Raw genomic sequence first — 21,168 nt, forward strand, 5'->3', positions numbered from 1 at the left:
TTAGTGTTAAGTGTTTGGTCTGAGGCCGGATTTGAACTCAGGTCCTTCTGACTTCAGGGCCGGTGCTCTATCCACTGCGCCACCTCGCTGCCCCCTGTTCTACAAATCTTAAAATGCTCTATGAACATCACTTTCATCCTCATTATTCAGCAAGACAAAAGGATGATAGGGGCATGCCCTGAGTATTACACTGATATCACCTAATACTAAAAGCCCATCTTTTCAGCATCACTCTTCTCAACATTTTTTCAATATTTTGTTTGATTTTCTGCAAGGACACGAATAAGAATTACACAGAATAAAGAATGGGTTCCAGTCTGGGGCAGGAGAGGGAGCTCCCACACCAATGAAATCATAGGCCCATTGAAGTGCCAAGCTGTTAAAGCACTTAGCATTCTTAAGTATTTGTTGGTTAAAATCTTGACTTGTAGTCAAAGTACACCCACCTTCTTGAGTGGTTCTGTTGGTATTGTCCTTCTAGGGGGTTAGGATTAATATCAAAGATCAGGTTATGATCTCTATCTATCTATCTATCTATCTATCTATCTATCTATCTATCTATCTATCTGTCTCTCTCTGTTTGTATCCATCCGTCTATCTGCCTGTCTGTCTCGCATCTTTCTATCTGAGGGAAAGTTAAGAGGGGATATGGAGCAGGTGATACAGATCTGGCCTCAGGATTAATTTTTCCTGATGACCATGATATTAGTTCTCTACACCAATGAAATCACATGTCCAGTCCAAAAATTAAAAAAAAGTACACGTACACCCCCACATATTATGTGTGAGGATGAATCTTTATTCAGGAATTAATTACTTATGACTTGACAACAACTCAGATCCAGTTCAGCAAATGTTAAAATGTTGTCAGAACCGTAATCCATCTGAATAAAAACAGAACTTAACAGCATTATGCAAGACATGTTGTTTTTTTAAAAAAAAGGACAGCGATGAATGACAATGAGAAACAACTGATCAAAATTTCAATTTCTAGTCTCCAAAAGAGGTGTGGATATTTCACTGAAAAGGAGAATTAAAATGTAACCTCCCATGAATACAAAAAATGTATTAGTCTATACCTTAAAAAGCAAAGAAACCTTCCCCCTCCCCAACCCAACCCTTTCAGCTTGTATCATCTTTCTATATGAAAATCAGTTTGGGAACACAGCCAAGCACTCAAGCTTCAAGGCTAGTTTACATTGCTCCCTTTCTACAACTTCTTCCAAGGCTAAAAAAAGATACTGACTGAAATTACTTCAAGGTTACGCTGAGAGGTAAATTCCTCAAAATAGATATTCCTATTCTCCCCTCCTCTGGGGTACAGTCAATGAGGTGCTCAAATTCCAAGTGCCCTTCCAGATTTACTAATAACACTGGGAAATCACTCGTTGGTCCTAATACGCTACTTTCTCCATGAGCAGAATGATCTAAAAGAGTCAACCACAAACAATGCCAACATTACCTTTGTTCCATGGTAAAAATCATCCACACATGTGGCATTCATGAAGGTCTGATGGAAATGAGTGCTGGTATCTATGCCCCCAGGAATCACCAACTTTCCTGTTGCATCGATCACCTTGGCTCCTCCTGGGATCATGAGTTCTCTTCCCACTTGCTGAATGATGCCATTTTCAATATAAACGTCAGCTTCATGGGTGCAGTCGTCATTTACTACTTTACCCCCCTTGATGAGAATCCTCACACTGGCTGAATTGGCAAGCATCTTCCTAAGGAGAGAACACATCACATGTTAAAGCTCTTTCTCAGGTTCAATCAGATCACTCCATTTCCCCATCATGGACAAAATGCTATTTCTAAGGCCTGGGTGGATAAGTCTCTCAATCTAGAAAACTATGAAAACGGAGCAAGACTTGCTATCTTGGGAATCATGACATAACCATATAAAAGTATGTTGTGCTATAAGAGGGCCATATGCATTAAGTCTAACAGCTGTCAGACTCATTACATTTCAACTGATCACTTTGGTTTCTAGTCAAAATCGACTGGTTGGGGTTCCCAGAAAGGTCCAGTCTCATTATTAGAAGCTTTGGAGGCCCTGAGTTGATGCTGGTGTATGCCTACTGTGAGGAGCCTGAAGATACTAAGTGAATTCTCCATTCCACTCAGGAGTTAGGTCATGATTTGGTAAGCTTATGATCCTGAAATAAACTGCAACTCCCCCTTCACTTCCATTCATGTCAATCTTACAGGTCACTTTGCAATCATTCCCCTTCCTCAGATCCATTTTTCTGCCCCACTAGTAACAAAGCCATCTCATCACAAATTGCTTCCCACTGTGCAGTCTTTCCTTAGCTATTTCCTTTTTAAAGACTTAATTGATGTCTGTCTTTTGTTTTAACACAAACCATTTTGTAAGTCAAGATGAGGGGAAACTACGAAGTAATATACTTCAGAGGCACAAAGACCATGAGCTCAAGGATGGCCTTTAACATATACTGGTCGTGTGACTATGTGTAACTCTCTAAGACAACAGCTGCAGATGAGGAGCTAACCTGCACTGATAGAAAGATTTTCTCATCTAGAGGCTCCCTAGATCAGTGAAATTAGATGGCTCAGTGAATAGAGCACCACACCTGGAGTTAGAAAAAATTGAGTTCAAATCCATATACTTACTATCTGTGTGATCCTGGGCAAGTCACTCAACCCTGTTTGCCTCAATTTCCTCATCTGTAAAATGAGCTGGAGAAGGAAATAGCAAAACCACTCCAGTACCTTTGCCAAAGGGTCATGAAGAGTTGGACACAACTGAACAATAGCAATAACATTTTATCTCTACTCATCTTCAGTTATACCCCTCCTTTCATATATGGTGAGTCTTGGAAGGTGAGTTACATAGAGTGTATAACACAAAAAATCAGTGAAGTAAAACCAACAATACAAAAAGCCAGGGTGTCTGGTTGTATTTGCATATGCTATTCACATAGCCCTTTACCTTTCCAACAAAAGAGGGCATTTCCTTGGCTTTTCTAGGGCCAAGATAGAATCTTATAATTCCATGGTATATGGCTGCATTTTATTGTTCTTTCCATATTTCTGTAGTCATTGTTTTTATTGTTTTCTTGGTTCTGCACCATTCCCTATGCCTTCACATTTGTCTCTGAATTTCTTATATTCCTTATTTTTAAACAAGTATGCTACTATTTCATAGCATTTGTATATCATAATTTGCATAGCTTTTCTCCCCGTTTTGTTTCTAGTTCTTTGCTATTGCAAAAATTATTGCTATGAATATTGGTATACATATATGGAATTTTTCTTTTTGTCTTTGACATCTTTGATTTGGAAATGTGATTCCTGGGTCAAAAGCAGGAACAATTTACTTTTTTTTTTTTTTTGCAAACCGTTTTCCAGAATGGTTAGAACAATTCATAGTTCCACTAACAGTATGCCTATTTTCCTAGTCTCTCTCAAAATGGATTATTCCTATCATATGACATCTTTCCAATTTGAAGGATGAGATTAAAAGTTATCATTGCTTTAATCTTCATTTCTCTTGTAGTTAGATTTAAAGCATGTTTTGATATGTTTCTTTTTTTTTTTTGTCCTCTAGTGGGATTTCATCAGTGTGGTGAGCTTTAAGTGGGGAAATCCTAACCAGAGCATACCACTAGTTAACTGCTCTGCAATTTAGGCTTAGGGACTTGTCTAAAGACACCAGGAGCTTATGTGCCTTGCTCAGAGACACACAGCCAACAATGAATGAGATTTAGGACTTGAACCAGGGTCTTTTGTGACTCCTAAGTTGTCCCTCTATCTACTACAACCATCTCATAAGGTTCCTATACAGGTTAGAAATCAATGATAACATAACCTAAACCTCAGCCTTTAGTCAGAATGTTGTTTTGCTATATGTATTTGGGAATTTTGACCTGTCAATCATCTTTCCTTCAGTGTTATTATTTTCCTTTCAAGAAAATGCTATTCAGGAGAACTAAGATCTAAGAAAATTCCCCAGCATAGTTGACTCTGTCTTTTCCTCATTGCTTTTTTTCTTAACCCTTAGCCCACAACAGATTCCTCAAGAACCCTATGGGTGAGCAGAACATGTAGTCAATTGAATAACAATCACCATTTAAAGAGTTGAGGTATCACCCTCAATAGGAAAATAAAGTTCTCCTCATAGAGCAACTAAGTAGAAAGCAAGCTTGGACAGTGTGTTGTCCAAAGACAAATGAGATACTTGCCCTATGTGTTTATCACAATGAATCTTAGTAGCTGTATCATATAATTATAATATTAAAATGCTTTACTTGAGAGGTTCCTGCAGAAGGCACTTTAGAGATGACAACTGTTTCACCACATGGCAATTTAAACATTTAAGGCAAGAGTGGGGATCTTGGGCTGTAGGACAGATAGAACCTTGAACTTGACTCTGGCCCAAAGTGTGTTGTGGGGGATAAGTTCTAGTCACCACTGATACAGTTTACAAAATTATTTCCCTCTTGGTGGATGGCTATGACCCACATTCAGAACAGAGGCTGTAGTGGAATAACTGCAAATGCATCCATATGGAGCATTCCGTGTTGCAAATTTACTCATCCAATGAGGATCACAGCCCTTCAGTAATTTAGTAGATGAGTCTTAGGGTGCTGACTGAGACTTGTCCATGATCATATATCTAGTAAATGTTAGAGGTAGGATTTGAACCCAGGGACTTCTAACTCCAATGTGAATTATTCTGAGAGGCAGTGTGACAGTGGATAGAGTTGTAGACCTGGAGTGAAGGAGGCTTGAGTTCAATTCCTACATGTGACATTTGCTAGCTCTGTGACCCTGGGCAAGTCATGTAACCTTGCTGAGACTCAGGCAACGCAGACTTAACTACTAAGTTAAACGTAGGTTATGATCTGTCTTAGAGGAAGCAGTTCTCACAGGAAAACGGATTACTGCTGCAATTTACTCTGGAGCCCATAACCTAAGATACTATCACAAAAGCAGTTTATTTTCTACTAAACACTCACTTCAGAACTTACTACATCCCAACCTCTTCCTCTCCCTTGCTTCTCAATCTATCTCCCTCTCCCTTCTCTCTCTCCTTCCTTTCTCTCTCCCTCTCCTTTCTCTCTCTTCCTCCTTACCTATTCTTCTTCCCTCTCCATCTTTTCCCTTCATCCTTTCTACCTCCCATCATCATGTATCTCTCTTCTTAATTGCCTATATTATGAAATGGAAGTAAGTTTTTAAAGTATTTGTTGTAACTATTGAATAAAACTTAGATTTCTGTTCTTAATTTTAAAAACAGTTGAGCTGAACCTTTTCTCTCTAAGGAAAGGAGGATAGATTAGGATGCCTTTTGCTGTATGTAGGTCAACGGCTCTTCAGGGGATAAAAAGGTTCATCCTTATGCAAACCACTGCAGCTTCATGGAGTCCACACAGGTTTTTCTCTACTCCAGAAATAAAACTGAAATGTTGTTTCCACAGAATCTAGTGTTATGGAATCTTAGAATTGAAAGAAGCTTTCAAGGTAATTTAGTCAACAGTATCCCTGACAGCTGGTCAGTCACCTAGCCTCTGATTTGACACTTCTAGTGATGGGAACATTCTCCCAAAGCTGCCTCACTCCAATTTTAAATCATTTTAGTTGCTAGAAATTTTGAAATTAAAAAATTGCCTTTGACCTATGATTTCATCAGTGTAGGGAATTAATATAGTTTGGAGTTTAAGTGATTTACTTAGAATTGCACACCCAGTATGTGTTCAAGGCAGGACCTGAACCCAGGTCTTCCTGATTCCAAAGTTAACACTCTATCACTACGCAACACTGCCTCTCTTCCTGATACTGACCTGAAACCTGCCTCCCTATTATCTGCTCATTGAAACCACAGTGCTTGGCACATATTAGAGACTTGCTGATTTTGTCCTGAGATTCTCCCTTCTGGAACAAGGTAAAATAAGTCTTATTCTCTCTTACACATACCAGCCCTTCAAGAATTTGAAGATAACTACCATGTCTTCCCTTAATCATCTCTTCCTCTGTCTCCAATTATCCTCATCAGACATAGTTTCCAAGCCCTTCACCAGTCAATGATGCCTATTATGTGCCAGGAACCGTGCTAAACTCCGGGAATACCAAGAAAGACAGTCACTGTTCTCAAGGAACTTACAATCTAATCCTATTTGCTCAACCTCTGCTGCCTAAAATCTAGTTTTTCAACATCTCTTTTATAGTTTGGCATCCACAACTGGATGTAATACTCCAGATATGATCTGGCCATTGCAGAATTCAACAGGATTATTCAGGAGCAAATCCTCCCCTTAATAAAAGGATTTGTTCTGTGAAGTTTGGATTCAGTCAAAGGGCTGCACTCGAGGACCTAGAGGGCTACATATGGGCTTGAGCCAGCAGGTCCCCCCCGCCCCCGGACACTGGGCCAATCACTGGGGTTAGTTACCCAGACGAATATAAAATAGTCCCTCTCCTTTAGTAGTTCGATACTAGCTAATAAAGCTTTTCCCCTGAACACTGTAGAAAAGACTTGGTTTCCAGGTCACCTAGGCTGGAGGCTATTGTATTTGGACGCTGGGTTAGATAACTCCTATGTAGTCTCAATACTTCAAGCTTCTCAACTGGAGCTAATGATGAGGATATAAAAAACAACTCACATTTATAGAGTGCTTTCCAATTTGCAAAGTACATTTGCTCATCACACTCCTGTAAAGGGGAGAGATTAAGAAAAGCACCAGTGGCTGGCAGGCGGCAGGCTGGCAACTCCAATGAAACAGCTGATTGCAAACCCGGCTCTCCTTACACCTAGATAATACGATCCTATGGACTTTTGCTCCTCAGTATCATTCTCACCCACAGGAGAAAAGGAATGTAAATGTCAATTTGGCAGAAAGGCTTGGGGACTGGCAAGGAGGGGGATCCTTACCTCAAGAGACTTGGGAAGGAAGACAGCAGAGAGGAGACAAAAGAAAGGAGACTCACAGTCAAAAACAATGGAAATTTCCACATAATGATACAAAACACCTGTGGAATGAGGCTGAACCAATTTGCTAAATTTGTGCCAGTAAAATAAAAACCAAGGAGTCTAATTTTACTGTACTTTTTAAAAAAATGCACAAAGGGAGGGGTGTTCAGGTTATGCCTAGAACAGAGTACACCTAAAAGCACACAACACATGATCCATATTTACTTCAAGTAGCCCAAAATCTTTCAGAAAAATTAGGATGTTCATACTGGAGGGCTGCTCAAGATTGGATAGCCTATGTTATTAAAGATACTATTGTTTTGTTTATGAACCTAGAACCTAGGTATTAGATTGGAGGTCATAAAACCAGGCTTTTAGCACTGCATTCGATACCGTGATCTTAATCCAAAGAAAATTTCAAAAAATAACATGTCAACAGGAACCTCAGGGAATGGATTACTGGAACTAAAATATACCAAGACTGCCAATATTAATCACTTTGGGGGACAAAGAGAAGAGAGATGGGTCAGGGGGAACACTAAGCCACATGACTTTGGTTCTCCACCAAGTTCCATGGGTCTAAGCTGCCTAGATTACCTTTATTGATTTACATTATTAATGTCTCCTACTGAAGGGGTGACTTGGAGGAAGGGAGGAGAAGCAAAAGGTCTCATATATCCCAGCTATTTTCTACAGTTGTAGAATCAAAAAATTTTCAAGCAGGAGGGAACCCCAGTGGCCATCTGGTCCATCCCACTATCAGAAAGGAATCCTCATCCTAACATACTCAGAAAGTGGTCATCCAGCCTTTGCCTGAAGACTGCCAAGGTGAGAGAACCCGAGACCTCTGGAAGCATCCTAGAGAAGACTTGGGGTTGGAAGGGAGAAGGAGAGGGGAAAAGGGCATGACAGCTGTCTTCAAGAATCTGAAGGACTGTGGTGTGGAGCAGGGATGGGGTAGTGCTTGGCCCAGAGGGCAAAACTAGGAAGGTAGTAAATGGAAGCAACAGAGAAGCAGGTCTCAGCTTAATGATGGAAAAACTTTTTAAAATGGAATAAGCTCCCTTGGGAGGTAAAGCATTCTCCTTCACTGGAGGTCTTGGAGCAAAAGTTGGCTATATAGTTGTTTGGTAGGTTACATAGGGAATGCTTGTTCAAGCAGGGGTTGGCCTAGCTGGCTTCTGGAGCGCCTTCCAATTTTCAGATTCTACAATTCTTTGATGTGGTATGTTACTATGAAACCTAACCATGACCTTTCAAACCAAAACTCAAATTTCTGATTTGGAGCCAGAGATCTGCTTACCATTATACCTGTCTTCATGGTACTTTAAAATTCAGTGAGCAATAAAATCTCAGAATATCAGGGATCCTTTAGAGATAACACAAAAGCTGTGAGATTCTGAGAGCCTGAAACTGATACTTTCCGATCAATGTGGAAAAACAACAATGTTTTCTAATGTATTATTTACCACAGTTTCTTTAGGGGACATGCCTTTGCCTAGTTTAGTACTTTCACATAAAATTTTATAAAACATGACATAAAGATGATGTTTTAAAAATTACCAACAGCTTAAACAAGAGAGTTCTGAAAGATGAATAGACAGCTAAGTTATGTGGCTATGATAAGAGTGGTGGATATAAGGCTCTCGGCAATTCCTTCTCTACACCAAAACTTATGTCTTACAGCCTCTTCTTGTTGGTAACTGTTGATAATGACATTGCCTTGGAAGATTTGTATGAACTGAAGCAGGGTGAAGTTAGCAGAACCAGGAGAACCATGTATCAACAGTAATAGCAACATTGTAAAGACAAACAACTTTGAAAGATTTAAGAACTCCAATTGATGAAATGACCAAACACACTTACCAGGGATGGCTGATGAATGATGTTATCCACCTACCCGAGAAGTGATGAACTCAGTGTGCAGAAAGGAATATATTTTTTTGGACATGGCCAGGGTGAGAATTTGTTTTCCTTGACTATGCATATGTGTTATAAAAGTTTTCTTTTTTGCAATGTGGGTGAGGGAGAGAAAATAAATGCTTGTTAGTTGAAAATAAAATAAAAACTTAAAAAAGAATGATCTTGCCTCACCTTCCCCAGCCTCGAGGCCACATGTGGCCTTCTAGGTCTTTGGATGTGGCGTTCTGACTGAATCCAAGTTTTACAAAACATATCCTTTTATCGAGGGGATTTGTTCTGTGAAGTTTGGATTCAGTCAGAGGGCCACACTTGAAGAGCTAGAGGGCCACATGTGGCCTTGAGGCCAAAGGTTCCACACCTCTGCTTTAAAGACTTTCCTGAATTCCACAAAGGAAAAAAAATGCTCCTAGCACACATGGTTGACTGTATGTATAGCAGTGTTTTGTATAGCGGGATTCTGAGATCTCTCAGAATTGTCAGGATCTCTCAAGAATTTAAAAAGTTTGAGAAGCATTGTCCAAAAATAAAGGCTTAAACAACAAAATGTGAATTCTGTTGCTTAACTCAATTGCTAAAGATTTTCCCAGAATCTCAAAATTTTAGAACAGAAGGGGCCTTACTGGCCATTTGGTCCAGTCAGTCAATAAGCGTTTATTAAAATCTTGCTACCATGTTATCAGGTACTGTGCTAAGTGCCAGAGATGCAAAGAAAGGCAAAAACATGGTTCTCCCTCAAGGAGCTCACACTGTAATGTGGATGACAATATTTAAAAAAGTATATGTAAAATATAGACACAAGGGGCAACTAGATGGCACAGTGGATAGAGCTCCAGCCTTGGAGTCAGGAGGGCCTGAGTTCAAATCCGGCCTTAGACACTTGACACTTACTAGCTGTCTGACCCTGGGCAAGTCACTTAACCCTGATTGCCTCACCAAAAAGAAATAAAAAAGATAGATACAGTGTAGATGGAAAAGAAATCCCACTTTAACATGCTTAACAAGTCATCAGTGAGCCTCTGCTTCTGTGCTTGAGAGAGGAAACCCTACACCTCCTGAGGCACCCCATTTCATGTCTGGACAGCTTCTAATTATGAGGACATTTTTCCTCACTTCGATCCTCAAATCGCCTCTCTCCAATTTCCATCCACTGCTCCTGGTTTCACTCTCTGGGGCCAGACAGGGGCAAGTCTAATCTTTCTTGCACATTATAGTCCTTCAAAGTTTTAGGAGACAGCTATCGGTTCTCTGCTCCTTGCCCTCTACTCCCACCCCCACCCATAAGTCATTTTCATGCCAAAAGTCACTTTATTTCAATCGATCCTTCTATGACATTAACTGGAGGCCCTTCACCATCTTGATTGTCCTCTTCTGGATATTCTCCAGACTAAAATGCCCTTCCCAAACTGTAGCACTCAGAATTGAACATGACACTCCAGATGTGGTCTGACAAGGCCAGAGTACAAAGGGACTATCACCTCCTTATTCTGCAGGCCCTGCCTCTCTTCATTCAGTCCAAGATCACTTTAGCTCTTCTAGCTACCATGTCACACTGATGACTTATATTGAAGCTTTCTATCCATTAAACCCCCCTAGGTATTTTATTTTCACACAAACTGCTGACATTTCAGACAAAACTTTTCAGAGAAAAATGCTGACTTTCAGACAAATCATGCCTCTCCCATCTTATACTTCTGACAATGGCTTTTTCAGCCCAGGAGTAAGACTTTACATTTATCCCCACTAAATTTCATCTTCTCAGATTCAGCCTAGAACTCCAGACCAGGAGTCAGCAAAGTATTGCTGGAAACCCAAATCAAGGCTGCAGCCTATTTTTGTACAGCCTGGGAATTAAGAATAGGAAACTCACAGGTCATCCAAAAACAAGGGGCAGGCTAAATCTGGCCCCTGCTCTAAACTGTCAAGAGACTTTTAGATCCTGACTCTGTCACTGAACATGTTCTTATGCTAAAGCATCATCTTTGTAAAGTTATGGTCATACAGAAATACAGAATTTTCAGAAATTTAGTATCTAACTAGAAAAGGCAGCAAAGGAATTAGGCAGGAATGCTGGAAATCATATGTATAATTTGACTATATCACAAAAAATAATTGTTCCTGTTGTGCTAATGACATTTACATAACATTTTAATGTGTGCAAAGCAATTTACAAATATTATCTCATTTGATCCTCACAACTATCCTGGGAGGCAGGTACAATTATTATCTCCATTTTATAGATGAGGAAACTGAGAGTTTAAAATGAGTTGCTCAGGGTCACACAGCTAGGAAGTGTCTGAGGCTGGGTTTGAAATCACATCTTCCTGACTCTAGGCCCACTGCTTTGTGCACTATGGTGCCACCTAGCCACCTTCCCTAGAGCTCACGGGATTAGACAAATGAATATTAAAATTAAGACACAATTTAAGCTGCAATTGAGTTTAAGAATAAATGTTCACTTTCTTTTAACACTTCTGGGATCTTCCCACCGTTCCTATAATTAACCAAAAGGTTTGAGCATATGGCTTTTTCTTCTTTGTAAATGTCATAAGTCACAGAATCTGCCTGACCACCAGCAGAGACAGGAAAAATGCAAAATATTTCAATGCTAATAGAAAGGATAGATGATTACAAGAGAATCCTGGAACTGGAACAAAAGCGAGAAGTTACCTAATCAAGCCTCTGATGCTGGGCAGTCCTACAGAGAAGCTATCGAAAACAGTTACCGTCTCTGAGGGTTTTAAGGATCTCTTGGGATAGATGTTTCACATCCTCTTTTATCTACTACAATTTCTTATTACCATTAACATCAGGTATTTCTTCTCTATGTAATATAATCTAAATCTTGCCTGCTGTGATTTATACCCATTTCTCCTAGTTCTTGTTTCTATAGAGATGAAGATTGACCAACTCCTTCTCTCCCATCCCTCCCTATTCAAATCTATTTGAAATTTCTTAATAAATTTCCTTTAGCCTTCTTTTCTCAGAACTAAATACTTCCTTGATTCTTTTTACTAAAAACGTTTTGCTGTATATTCCAGGTTTTTTTTTTGGTGGTTTCCTCTGAACTCTAATTTTTCCAAATTGTTGTTCAGTCATTTCAATCATGTCTGACTCTTCATGTTCCCATTTGAGGTTTTCTTGGTGAAGATACTGGGAGGGTTTCCATTTCCTTCTCCAGCTCATTTTACAAATAAGGAACTAAGGCAAACAGGGTTAAGTGACTTGCCCAAGGTCACACGGCCAGTAAGTATCTGAGGCCAGATTTGAACGCAGGAAGATGAGTCTTTCTGACTTCAGGCCCAGCCCTTTATCCACTGAGTCACCTACTAGCCCTCAGTGACAGAGCAAAGATTCAAACTCAGGTCCTGTGACTTCCAAGTGCAGTACTCTTTCCACCAGACCATGATGGCTTCTATATTCTGATACATCAATTAATTGACAATCCACAAGCGTTTATTATAAAGTCTCTTTGAAAGTTTCCCTCAAAAGTCCCTTTCAGCTCAAAATCTATGAATCTATGAGTCTTTGAAAGAGAAAACACTTCGAGGATTCTTGGGAGTATCTGTCTTTGTCTTTTCATCCAGAGTTGCCTTGCATAGAGTAGGTCCTTAATAAATCCTTAGATTTGGAAGGAGTCATCAAAAGACATTTAGAAGAAGACCTAGGTGGTATATGAATGTAATGAAATACTATTGTGCAATAAGAAATGATAATCAGGCACATTTCAGAAAAACCTGGAAAGACTTACACGAAATGATAAAAAGGGAAATGTGCAGAACCAGGAAAACATTGTACACAGTATCAGCAGCATTGTGTGCTGATCAGCTATGAATGACTTAGCTCTTCTCAGCAATAAAATGATCTAAGACAAGTACAAAGGACTCATGATAGGAAATGCTATCCACATCCAGATAAAGAACTGATGGATTCTGAATGCAGATTGAAGAATGCTTTTTTCACTTTCTTCTTTTTTGTGTTTTTTTTCCTTTTGATCTGTTTCTTCTCCCACGACTGTAACTAATATGGAAATATGTTTTATGTGATAGCACATGTATAACATATGTCAAATTGCCTACCATTTTAGGAAGAGGATAAGGTCCGAGGGAGGGAGAAAAATTTGGAACTCAAAATGTTGTGAAAATGAATGCTAAAAACTGTCTTGACATGTAATTGGGGAAAAAATAAAATACTGTTTAAAAAAGAAGGAAAGGACCCAAGAAAGGAAGCCAGAGACTAGAGAAGCACTAGAGAGGAAGACGACAGCACCAAAGGTGGTGAGATGGCAGGCAGCAGGGTACAATGGGAAAAAACACCATCCCTAGAGTCAAGAGGACTGAGGTTCAAAGCCCACCTCTGACCTTTAATCTCTGTGTGACCTTGGGCAAGTTACTTTACCACCCTAGGCCTCAGTGTCCTCATCTGTAAAATGAGAGGATCAGACTATATGGTTTTCATGGTCCCTTTCAGCTCTAAGTCTACAATGCATAGTGGAAATGTGAAGAGCATAGGAGGAGAAAGAAACCAGAGGATGAGAAGCACAAAGTGACAAATGCCAGCATTTGTAATACAAGTAGCCCTCCAAATTCACATCCTTCCCTCTTTAACCCTTGAGCTGTATAGCTTCTCCCTTTTTCCTCTTCCCAAATCAGGACTGCGTGCTGATTTTAGGAGGGGGTTATGAATGAGTTGGAAGGGCTCCAGAAACATATGGGTCCTTCACAGCACTAAATCCTCGCCTTAGATCTCAGCCCAACCATCTGTCTCATTTTGCTGACAACTTTCTTTCATTTTGTTGGTTCCTGTGCCATGAACCATGAAGCCACAAAAATCCTGAAATATTCTCCTCTAGAACTGTGGATAGGATCATATTTTTTTTTTCCTTTTGGTAAGGATTAGGTCCAGGCCTTCTCTCATTTCTATAGGGATAGGGGTCTTCTGGTAGTTACCTCGTTGATTCCAGAGTGAATTCCTTTATCATAAATCATACACAGGCGAAAAGAACTATTTTAGAGAGTCTTGAAAGACCAGAAAGATGGAGTAGTACAATGGAAAGCATGCCACACTTGGAATCTGACGACCTGGGTTTAAATTCTATTTGGGTCACTATGTGATCTTGGGTATGTTAATTAACCTCTCTGGGCCTCACATCCTCATCTGTAAAATGAGATGCTTTGGACAAGATGGCTTCTAAGGCACTTCCCAGTTCTAAATCTATGATCTTATAAGAATAGAAAGCACAGACTTAGGAACGGAATTGTTCAGTGCTAAAAGTAAAAAAAAGTCAGTGATCAATTTTCATTCTAATTTGTACATTAATTATATATCATAGAAAATGGGATTTTAAAAATTCATTTCCATTATCTTCCAAAAATAGACCAACTTTGGTTTCAGATCATCTCAAAAGTTCATTGTATGTCTTACTAGTTTCAAGATTTGTTAATTAATTAATAAGAGTCATGAACACTTGACTAACTGTGTGCCTGAGGCTGGTTCAGTTCTGGCCAAGTGCTTCGGGTTTCAATAAAGACTGGATCTGATCAGAGCAGGTTGAAAGGGTCCTCGAAAGGTCCTTTCACATTTGGTAATGGTGTCCAAGAAGGCTGTACTACCTCCTTCCCTATCATCATTCCAAGGCTAGAATCATATAGGGAGACTGGGTAAGTTCTAAATTTTTCCTAGAAACTAGAGTGATCCTGGTTCTAGGATGAAGGTTTGGATCAGTCGGTTGCCCCGGGGTCTTTCCTATGCTATCTCAGTTGAATCTGTGCTATTGAAGAGGTTTCAGAACTGATCAGTCTCACCAGACCCTGGAAAGGAAGACTCAGAAAAACCAAGGTGCTCTACCAAATAGTATAGCCCACCTAAGCTCATTCTTAGTAGGATTGACATAGGTATTATCTGTACCTCTACAATTCAGCCAGAACCAGAGTGGTTTTAGACTGGCTTGTAATAGCTTGATACAAAGCTCTGATTCTTTTTACGCCACAGTCCTGCTACATAATGGCACAAGAAATTTGTGGTCTGACGTCAAAGAATTTGCCAATCTTTGAAACCAAGATTCCTTCCATTCATCTAGAAATCAATCAACCAATAAGCATTTATTGGATTCCTACTATGAGCCAGGTACTGTGCTGTATAGGTACTAGGGATAGAGACACAGAAAGCAAAACAGTCCATGCCATTAAGAAACTTCCATTCTAATGGAGGAGACAACATTTACATGGATATACACATGGATATAATAGTATACACACACACACATACATACACATACAACTGGTATAAGGTAATCTTAGAGAGGAAGGCATTTAGTAGGTGGGAAAAATAGGAAAGGCCTCCTGCAGAAGGTGGGGCTTGAGCTGAGCCTTAAAGGAAACCAAGGATTCCAGCAGATGGACATGGGGGGAGAGTACCTTTCAAATATGAGGAATATTCAGGACAAAGGCATGAAGATGGGAGATGGGAGGATTGACTGCAAACAAAATCAAGAAACCAGTTTGGCTGGACCAAAGTGTGTGGAGAGGAGAAAGATGTAATATAAGGCTTGAAAGTAGGATGGGACCAGGTTGTAAAGAATTTTAAATGCTAAGCAATACTAGAGGTAACGGGAAGCCATGGAGTTTGCTGAACAGGGGGCTGCCACTGTCAGAGCTGTGCTTTAGAAAAATCTCTGACAGCTATGTCAAGAATGAATGGAGTGGGGAGACAGGAGAGTATGGAAGACCAATTATGTAGGTACTACCTACCGGGAAAGAAGTGAGGAGGGTTTGAACTTGGGTGCAGCTATTTGAGTAGAGAGAAGGGGATACACATGAGAGATGCCACAGAGGTTGAAACAGTAAGATTTGACAAGGAATGGGTGTGTTGGGGAAGTGAGAGTGAGGAGTCATGGATGACATCAAGGTTAGGAATCTGGGTGACTGGAAGGGTAGTGGTGCCCTTGACAAAATGAGGGAAGTTTAGAAGAGGGATGTGTTTGGGGCAAAGGTAACGAGTCCTGTTTTGAACACGCCAAGTTTGAGATTTCTCCAGAAAATCCAGTACAAAATGTCCAAAAGGCAATTGGTGACATGGAACTGGAGCTTGAAAGGGAGACTATAATTATGACTATGATTTGAGAGGGAGAATATACAGATCTCTGAATTAGCTGCACAAAAAAGTTAATTAAACTCATAACTCAGACTGTGTCATAAAGCAGAAGGAAACAGTGATAGTACACAAAAAAACAGTTCAAAGAAGGTATGATAAGAAATCTAGCTAAGCAAAGGTATCCCTAGGTCACTTAAGAATGAAAATGGAAGGAAAACTACAGACAGGAAGAAGACTGAAAAGGTTTTCAAAAATTTTTAACAAACTGCTTTTTTTCTTTCCATCAAGTACAGGGGAACCGCCACCTTGGACCCCAATATTAAAGTCTTGGATGTGTTTGAAGGGGTAGAAATGACATTAGCAGATGCCTAATAAATCTCTGCTGATTAAAACAACTCCTTCTTAACAAAACAAAACAAAAACTTCATTAGTTGGAACACTCCTTTTCCTAACTCTGCAAAATGTGCTTTTGTATCTCCTATACCTAGGTCATAGTGGGTATCTAATAAATGTTTTTTGAACTGAACTCAATAGCAAAGAATGTACTGTATTGTTATGATTGAACTTATATAGAAATTTCATAGGAAATGTTTCTCTGAATGAACATTCAAAGTGACATTAGTCATTTTTATTATTTAAGGAGATTCATAGGCCACTCTTAGAAGTATTCCAGGCAAAATGACCTATGTTGGAAAAGATATGGAAAAATCGGGACATTAGTGCATTGTTGGTGGAATTCTGAACTGGTCCAACCATTTGGAGAACAATCTGGAACTAGGCTGAAAAGGCTATAAAACTGTTCATGCCCTTTGATCCAGCAATACCACTTCTAGGTCTGCATCCCAAAGAGATTTTTTAAAAAGGAAAAGGATCTATATGTACAAAAATATCTATAGCAGCTCTTTTTGTGGTGGCAAAGAACTGGAAACTGAGAGGATGCCCATTAGTTGGGTAATGGCTAAACAAGTGGTATATGAATGTAATGGAATACTACTGTGACAAGCAAAAATGACAAGCAGGATGGTTTCAGAAAAACCTGGGAAGACTTATGTGAACTGATACAAAATGAAATAAGCAGAACCAGGAGAACATTCACACAATAACAGCAATATTGTGCAATTCTGTACAACAATCAAATGTGAATGATATAGCAGTTCTGATCAATACAATGATCTAAGACAATTCTGAATGACTTACGATGAAAAATGCTATCAACCTCCAGAGAGAAAATGGATGAAGTCTGAATGTAGATTGATGCATAATTTTTTCACTTTATTTTTATTGCTTTTTTTGCAACATGGCTAATATGGTAATGTTTTGTATGATTTCACTTGTATAATTGATATCACATTTCTCAGTGGGGGAAAAGGGGTGTAGGAGGGAGGGAGAGAATTTGAAACCCCAAACATTTTTTAAAAAATGAATGTTAAAAATAAATAAATGTCTTTCTCTCACCCACACACATGTATGTTTCTAGGCAGTCCATCAGGGAAGCAGCAACAACACAATGTGTTTTGTCTGATTCTCTTAATACTCTCTGCACGTGCCTCTTCTGGGAGGGGCACAATTAGAAAAGCCACACAATTCCATATGGCTGCTAGCTGACATCAGCTTAGTTGACAGACTTTGGCTTGGCAAAAGGCGTTGATGGACACTGTGTCATGAATGGTGTTAATGTAGTCAATATTTTTGCCACATGCAAAGAAAAGGATGTGTGCACTTTTCAAATACCCATATGGACACATGCAGAATCAAGAGAAAAATTTAAAAACCTCTTTGATGTGATGGTTTTGGTGTGAAGGGAAGGTCTCTACACTGGTACTCCCAAAATATTAAAATGACCAGAGGAAGGACCTGTGGTGCACAGGGAATATCCTCTGTGTAGGATCTATGGAAAGATATGAACAAGAATCACATAGGATGAGGAGAGGTAAAGGCATATCTATTCCACTGAAGTAAAAAATCTGTCAAAGAATGAAGCGTTTGGGGATACCAGTTGTTCTGCAGAACGACTGCCAAAGAGTGAACAAAAACTGACTTCTGTCATTAACAGCACACACATTCTATAACATGGCTCTGAGCTCATAACCACTCTCCAGTCTGCTCTGCTGGATTATCATCCACCTTCTATCCCTCCAATTAACTTTTTGCTTCTAATACCAAGGTATGGAGTCTGTCAAAGGGTCTGACCTTGAGGTTTACTGCCTTTTCCCCATTTTTTCTTCTTTTCTGGCAGTACTCCTTTCAGTTATTGCCCTAGTGAAACATGGTAGGTCCCCATTTGGAACTAAATTTATTACAGTGACAGAGAATGTTGGGTTATAAACTTTACACTGTTGAAAGATGGAAGAGTATGAACATATCCAGCTCCCTGACTCTCAGTGTCCCCTGAGGTTCCACCCTGGCCCTTTGATTCTCTTCCCTTTATATTTTGGTAACCTAACCAATTCCAGTGGATTCAATTATCCTCTCCATGCAGATGACTCTCAGATCTATCCATCCAGCCTTAATCTCTTCGCCTGAACTCCAATCCCATTTCACCAGCTGCCAATTTGGACAGCTCCACAGCACACAGATTCATGATCTCAGAAATATTCTCAGTTCTTTCCTCCACTTTACTCCTCCCTCAGTATCCAATCAGCTGCCAAGTCTTTGTCAATTCTACTTTCACAACATCACTCACATCTGGCCCCTTTTCTCCGCTGATATGACTGTCAACCTACTTCAAGCTTGTATCACTTCTCATCTAGACTATATTGCAATAGAATGACTGGTATCCCTATTTCTAATCTCTTCCCCTCTCTAACTCATCCTCCACATAGCTGTCAAAATAATCTTATTAAAAGCAGACTCCTGACCGTGTTATTTTCATACTCAGGGAACTTTAGTAGCTTCCTATTGCCTCTGGCACTACACATAAGCTCTTCAGCTTGGCTTTTACAGCCCTTCACAGTTTGGTTCTGGGCTACAATTTTTTTTTTGAAGCAATGGGGTTAAGTGACTTGCCCAGGGTCACAAAGCTAGTAAGTGCCTGGGGTCAGATTTGAACTCCAGTCTTCTGGACTACAGACCTAGTGCTGTATGCATTGAGCCACCTACCTGCCCTGAGGCTATATTTCTAGGCTTAACCATAGCACTACCCATCTTACATATTTAGTATTCCATCTAAACTAGACTGACTTTCCCCCAAATCTGACATTCCAAAATGGAAAATAAAGACAATGATTGAAGTACTTGGGCCTCAAAAGCACTTTTTGCCTGAAGTACATGAGTAATTCTGCCAAAAGAGTTTTATTAGACAAACAATTTTGAAAGACTTAAGACTGATCACCTGATTCCAGAGGACCGATGATAAAAGCACTTCCTCACAGAGAGGTAATGGGGCTCAGGGTGCAGAATGAGATAATTTTTTTTTCTTGAAATGGTCACTGTGGGAATTTATTTTTCCTGACTATGCATATGTTATACAGGTTTTGTTTTTCTTTTTCTAATGGTAGGGGAGGGAGAGAAAATAAGTTTTTGTTCGTTAGAAAAAAGTGTTTTACCAATATGTTCTTATAATCAAAGGTTCTGGGTTTGAGCCTTGGCTCTGATACAATTTACTGTGTGATAATGAAGAAGTAATTTACCATCTGAGCCTGTTTCTTCATCTATAAGATACAGATAATCAAATTCACACCATCTGCCTCATAAGGTTGTGGTGAGGAAAGTACTTTGTAAACCTTAAAGCTCTATGTAAAGGTAAGCTGCTGGTGTTGTTGTTTATCCAACTCTCTGGAGAGTTGGGTAGAGTGTTAAACTGATCAAATTTGCATTTGGGACCACTCCTAATTCCCATTCCTAATACCCTTCCCTTCTACTTCTAACAGTCCAAGTCTCCACAGTAGAAGAGCTGGGCAAGGGAGTACCACCTAAACAGATGAGGGAATGGGAAATATTGTAAGTCCTGGGACATGGCCTCTGAAAAAAAAATCTCCATCCCCTTTTCCACTGGGTTGTGGTGACAGAAAGCTAACCTGAGATGGGCAGAAACAGGGCACCTGGCTGGGAAATCATAACAGGTATTTTGCATGACAACTTAGTTTAAAACATAGCAACCAGCAGATTGCTGGATCCCTTGTACAATCTGAGTATGTATTTTCTAGTCTCTATCCCTTCCTTCTACCAGATCAAATAGTTTTAAATCTGTGGTACAGATAGACACTATGTGCAAGAAGCCGAACTGCCTTATATAGCACCCAACATGAAGTCTTATATAGAAAAGGCATGATAAATGTTTTGGGGATAGATGAATGAATGAATGAATGAATGCTCTATTTCCAATCCAGAACACATAAAGGAAATAGAACAACCAACATGCTAATTCACCACCCTTAGGTCATTCAGCCAAAATGATTTCATACAGTAGACTCAAATTTTAGTACCAGAGCATCTAAGTTTTTTGAAAGATTGGATTATCTTCTTTCGTTAGAGGGACATCACCAAGATGTGGTAAATGGTGAATGGTGACCTTTGCAAAGCCATCCCCTCCATATACTGCCAAATTGACATCCCCAAAACACAGGCTGGACCACAGCACCCCCATGCTCAACAAGCTTTAATGGCTTTCAGATAAAATACAAGCTCCTCTTTTTGCCATTTAAAGTCCTCCAGAGTTTGGCTCCAGCCCATCTCCCAGGCTGGTTATATGCTGCTTGCCCTCAGGCACTCCATGCTCCTGCCAAACTAGCCTCCTTGTTCCGGCTTTCTTGCTATCCTGGAATTCTTTCTCCTTCCCTGTATGTCTTGGAACCCATTGCTCCATTCAAGGCTCATTTCACGTGACTCCTCCTTCCAGAGCCCTTTTCTGATTCCCCAGATGACAAGGCTGACAGATGATAGAAAGATGATAGAGCTGACAGAGCTGCCCATGCTGCATTGACACAATAGATTTTTGTATATGTATATGTATACTTAGTGTCTGGGCAGCTGGGTGGCAAAGTGGATTAAGTGCTGGGCCTGAAGTCACGAAATCCTGAGTTCAAATCCAGCCTTACACATTTACTAGCTATGTGAACCTGGCAAGTCATTTAACCCTGTTTGCCCCAGTTTCCTCATCTGTAAAATGAGCTGGAGAAGGAAATGACAAACAACTCTGGGAAAACTCCAAATGGGATAATGAAGGGCCAGACACAACTTAACAACAACAACCTAGTGCCCAGCACAAAGCCTAGTGCATAGTA

The 21,168-nt window shown here is 39.9% G+C and overlaps 1 protein-coding gene across 8 annotated transcripts in view; it reads right to left on the minus strand.

Moving 5' to 3' along the window:
* The window catches only part of DPYSL5 (dihydropyrimidinase like 5), a 132,133-nt gene that overhangs the window by 76,648 nt on the left and 34,317 nt on the right, over positions 1-21,168 (minus strand). For all 8 annotated transcript variants that reach the window (XR_002323941.2, XM_020983897.2, XM_020983894.2 and 5 more), the window contains one exon: positions 1,463-1,727. Coding sequence is in view for 7 of the 8 variants with exons in the window: in XM_020983897.2 (XP_020839556.1) it covers positions 1,463-1,723 (261 nt within the window). In the remaining variant the exon portion in view is untranslated. The remainder of the gene's footprint in view (positions 1-1,462; positions 1,728-21,168) is intronic.

This window comes from Phascolarctos cinereus, unplaced genomic scaffold, assembly GCF_003287225.1.
Source record: "Phascolarctos cinereus isolate Bilbo 61053 unplaced genomic scaffold, phaCin_HiC Scaffold_2;HRSCAF=192, whole genome shotgun sequence".
NCBI classification, from domain to species: domain Eukaryota; kingdom Metazoa; phylum Chordata; class Mammalia; order Diprotodontia; family Phascolarctidae; genus Phascolarctos; species Phascolarctos cinereus.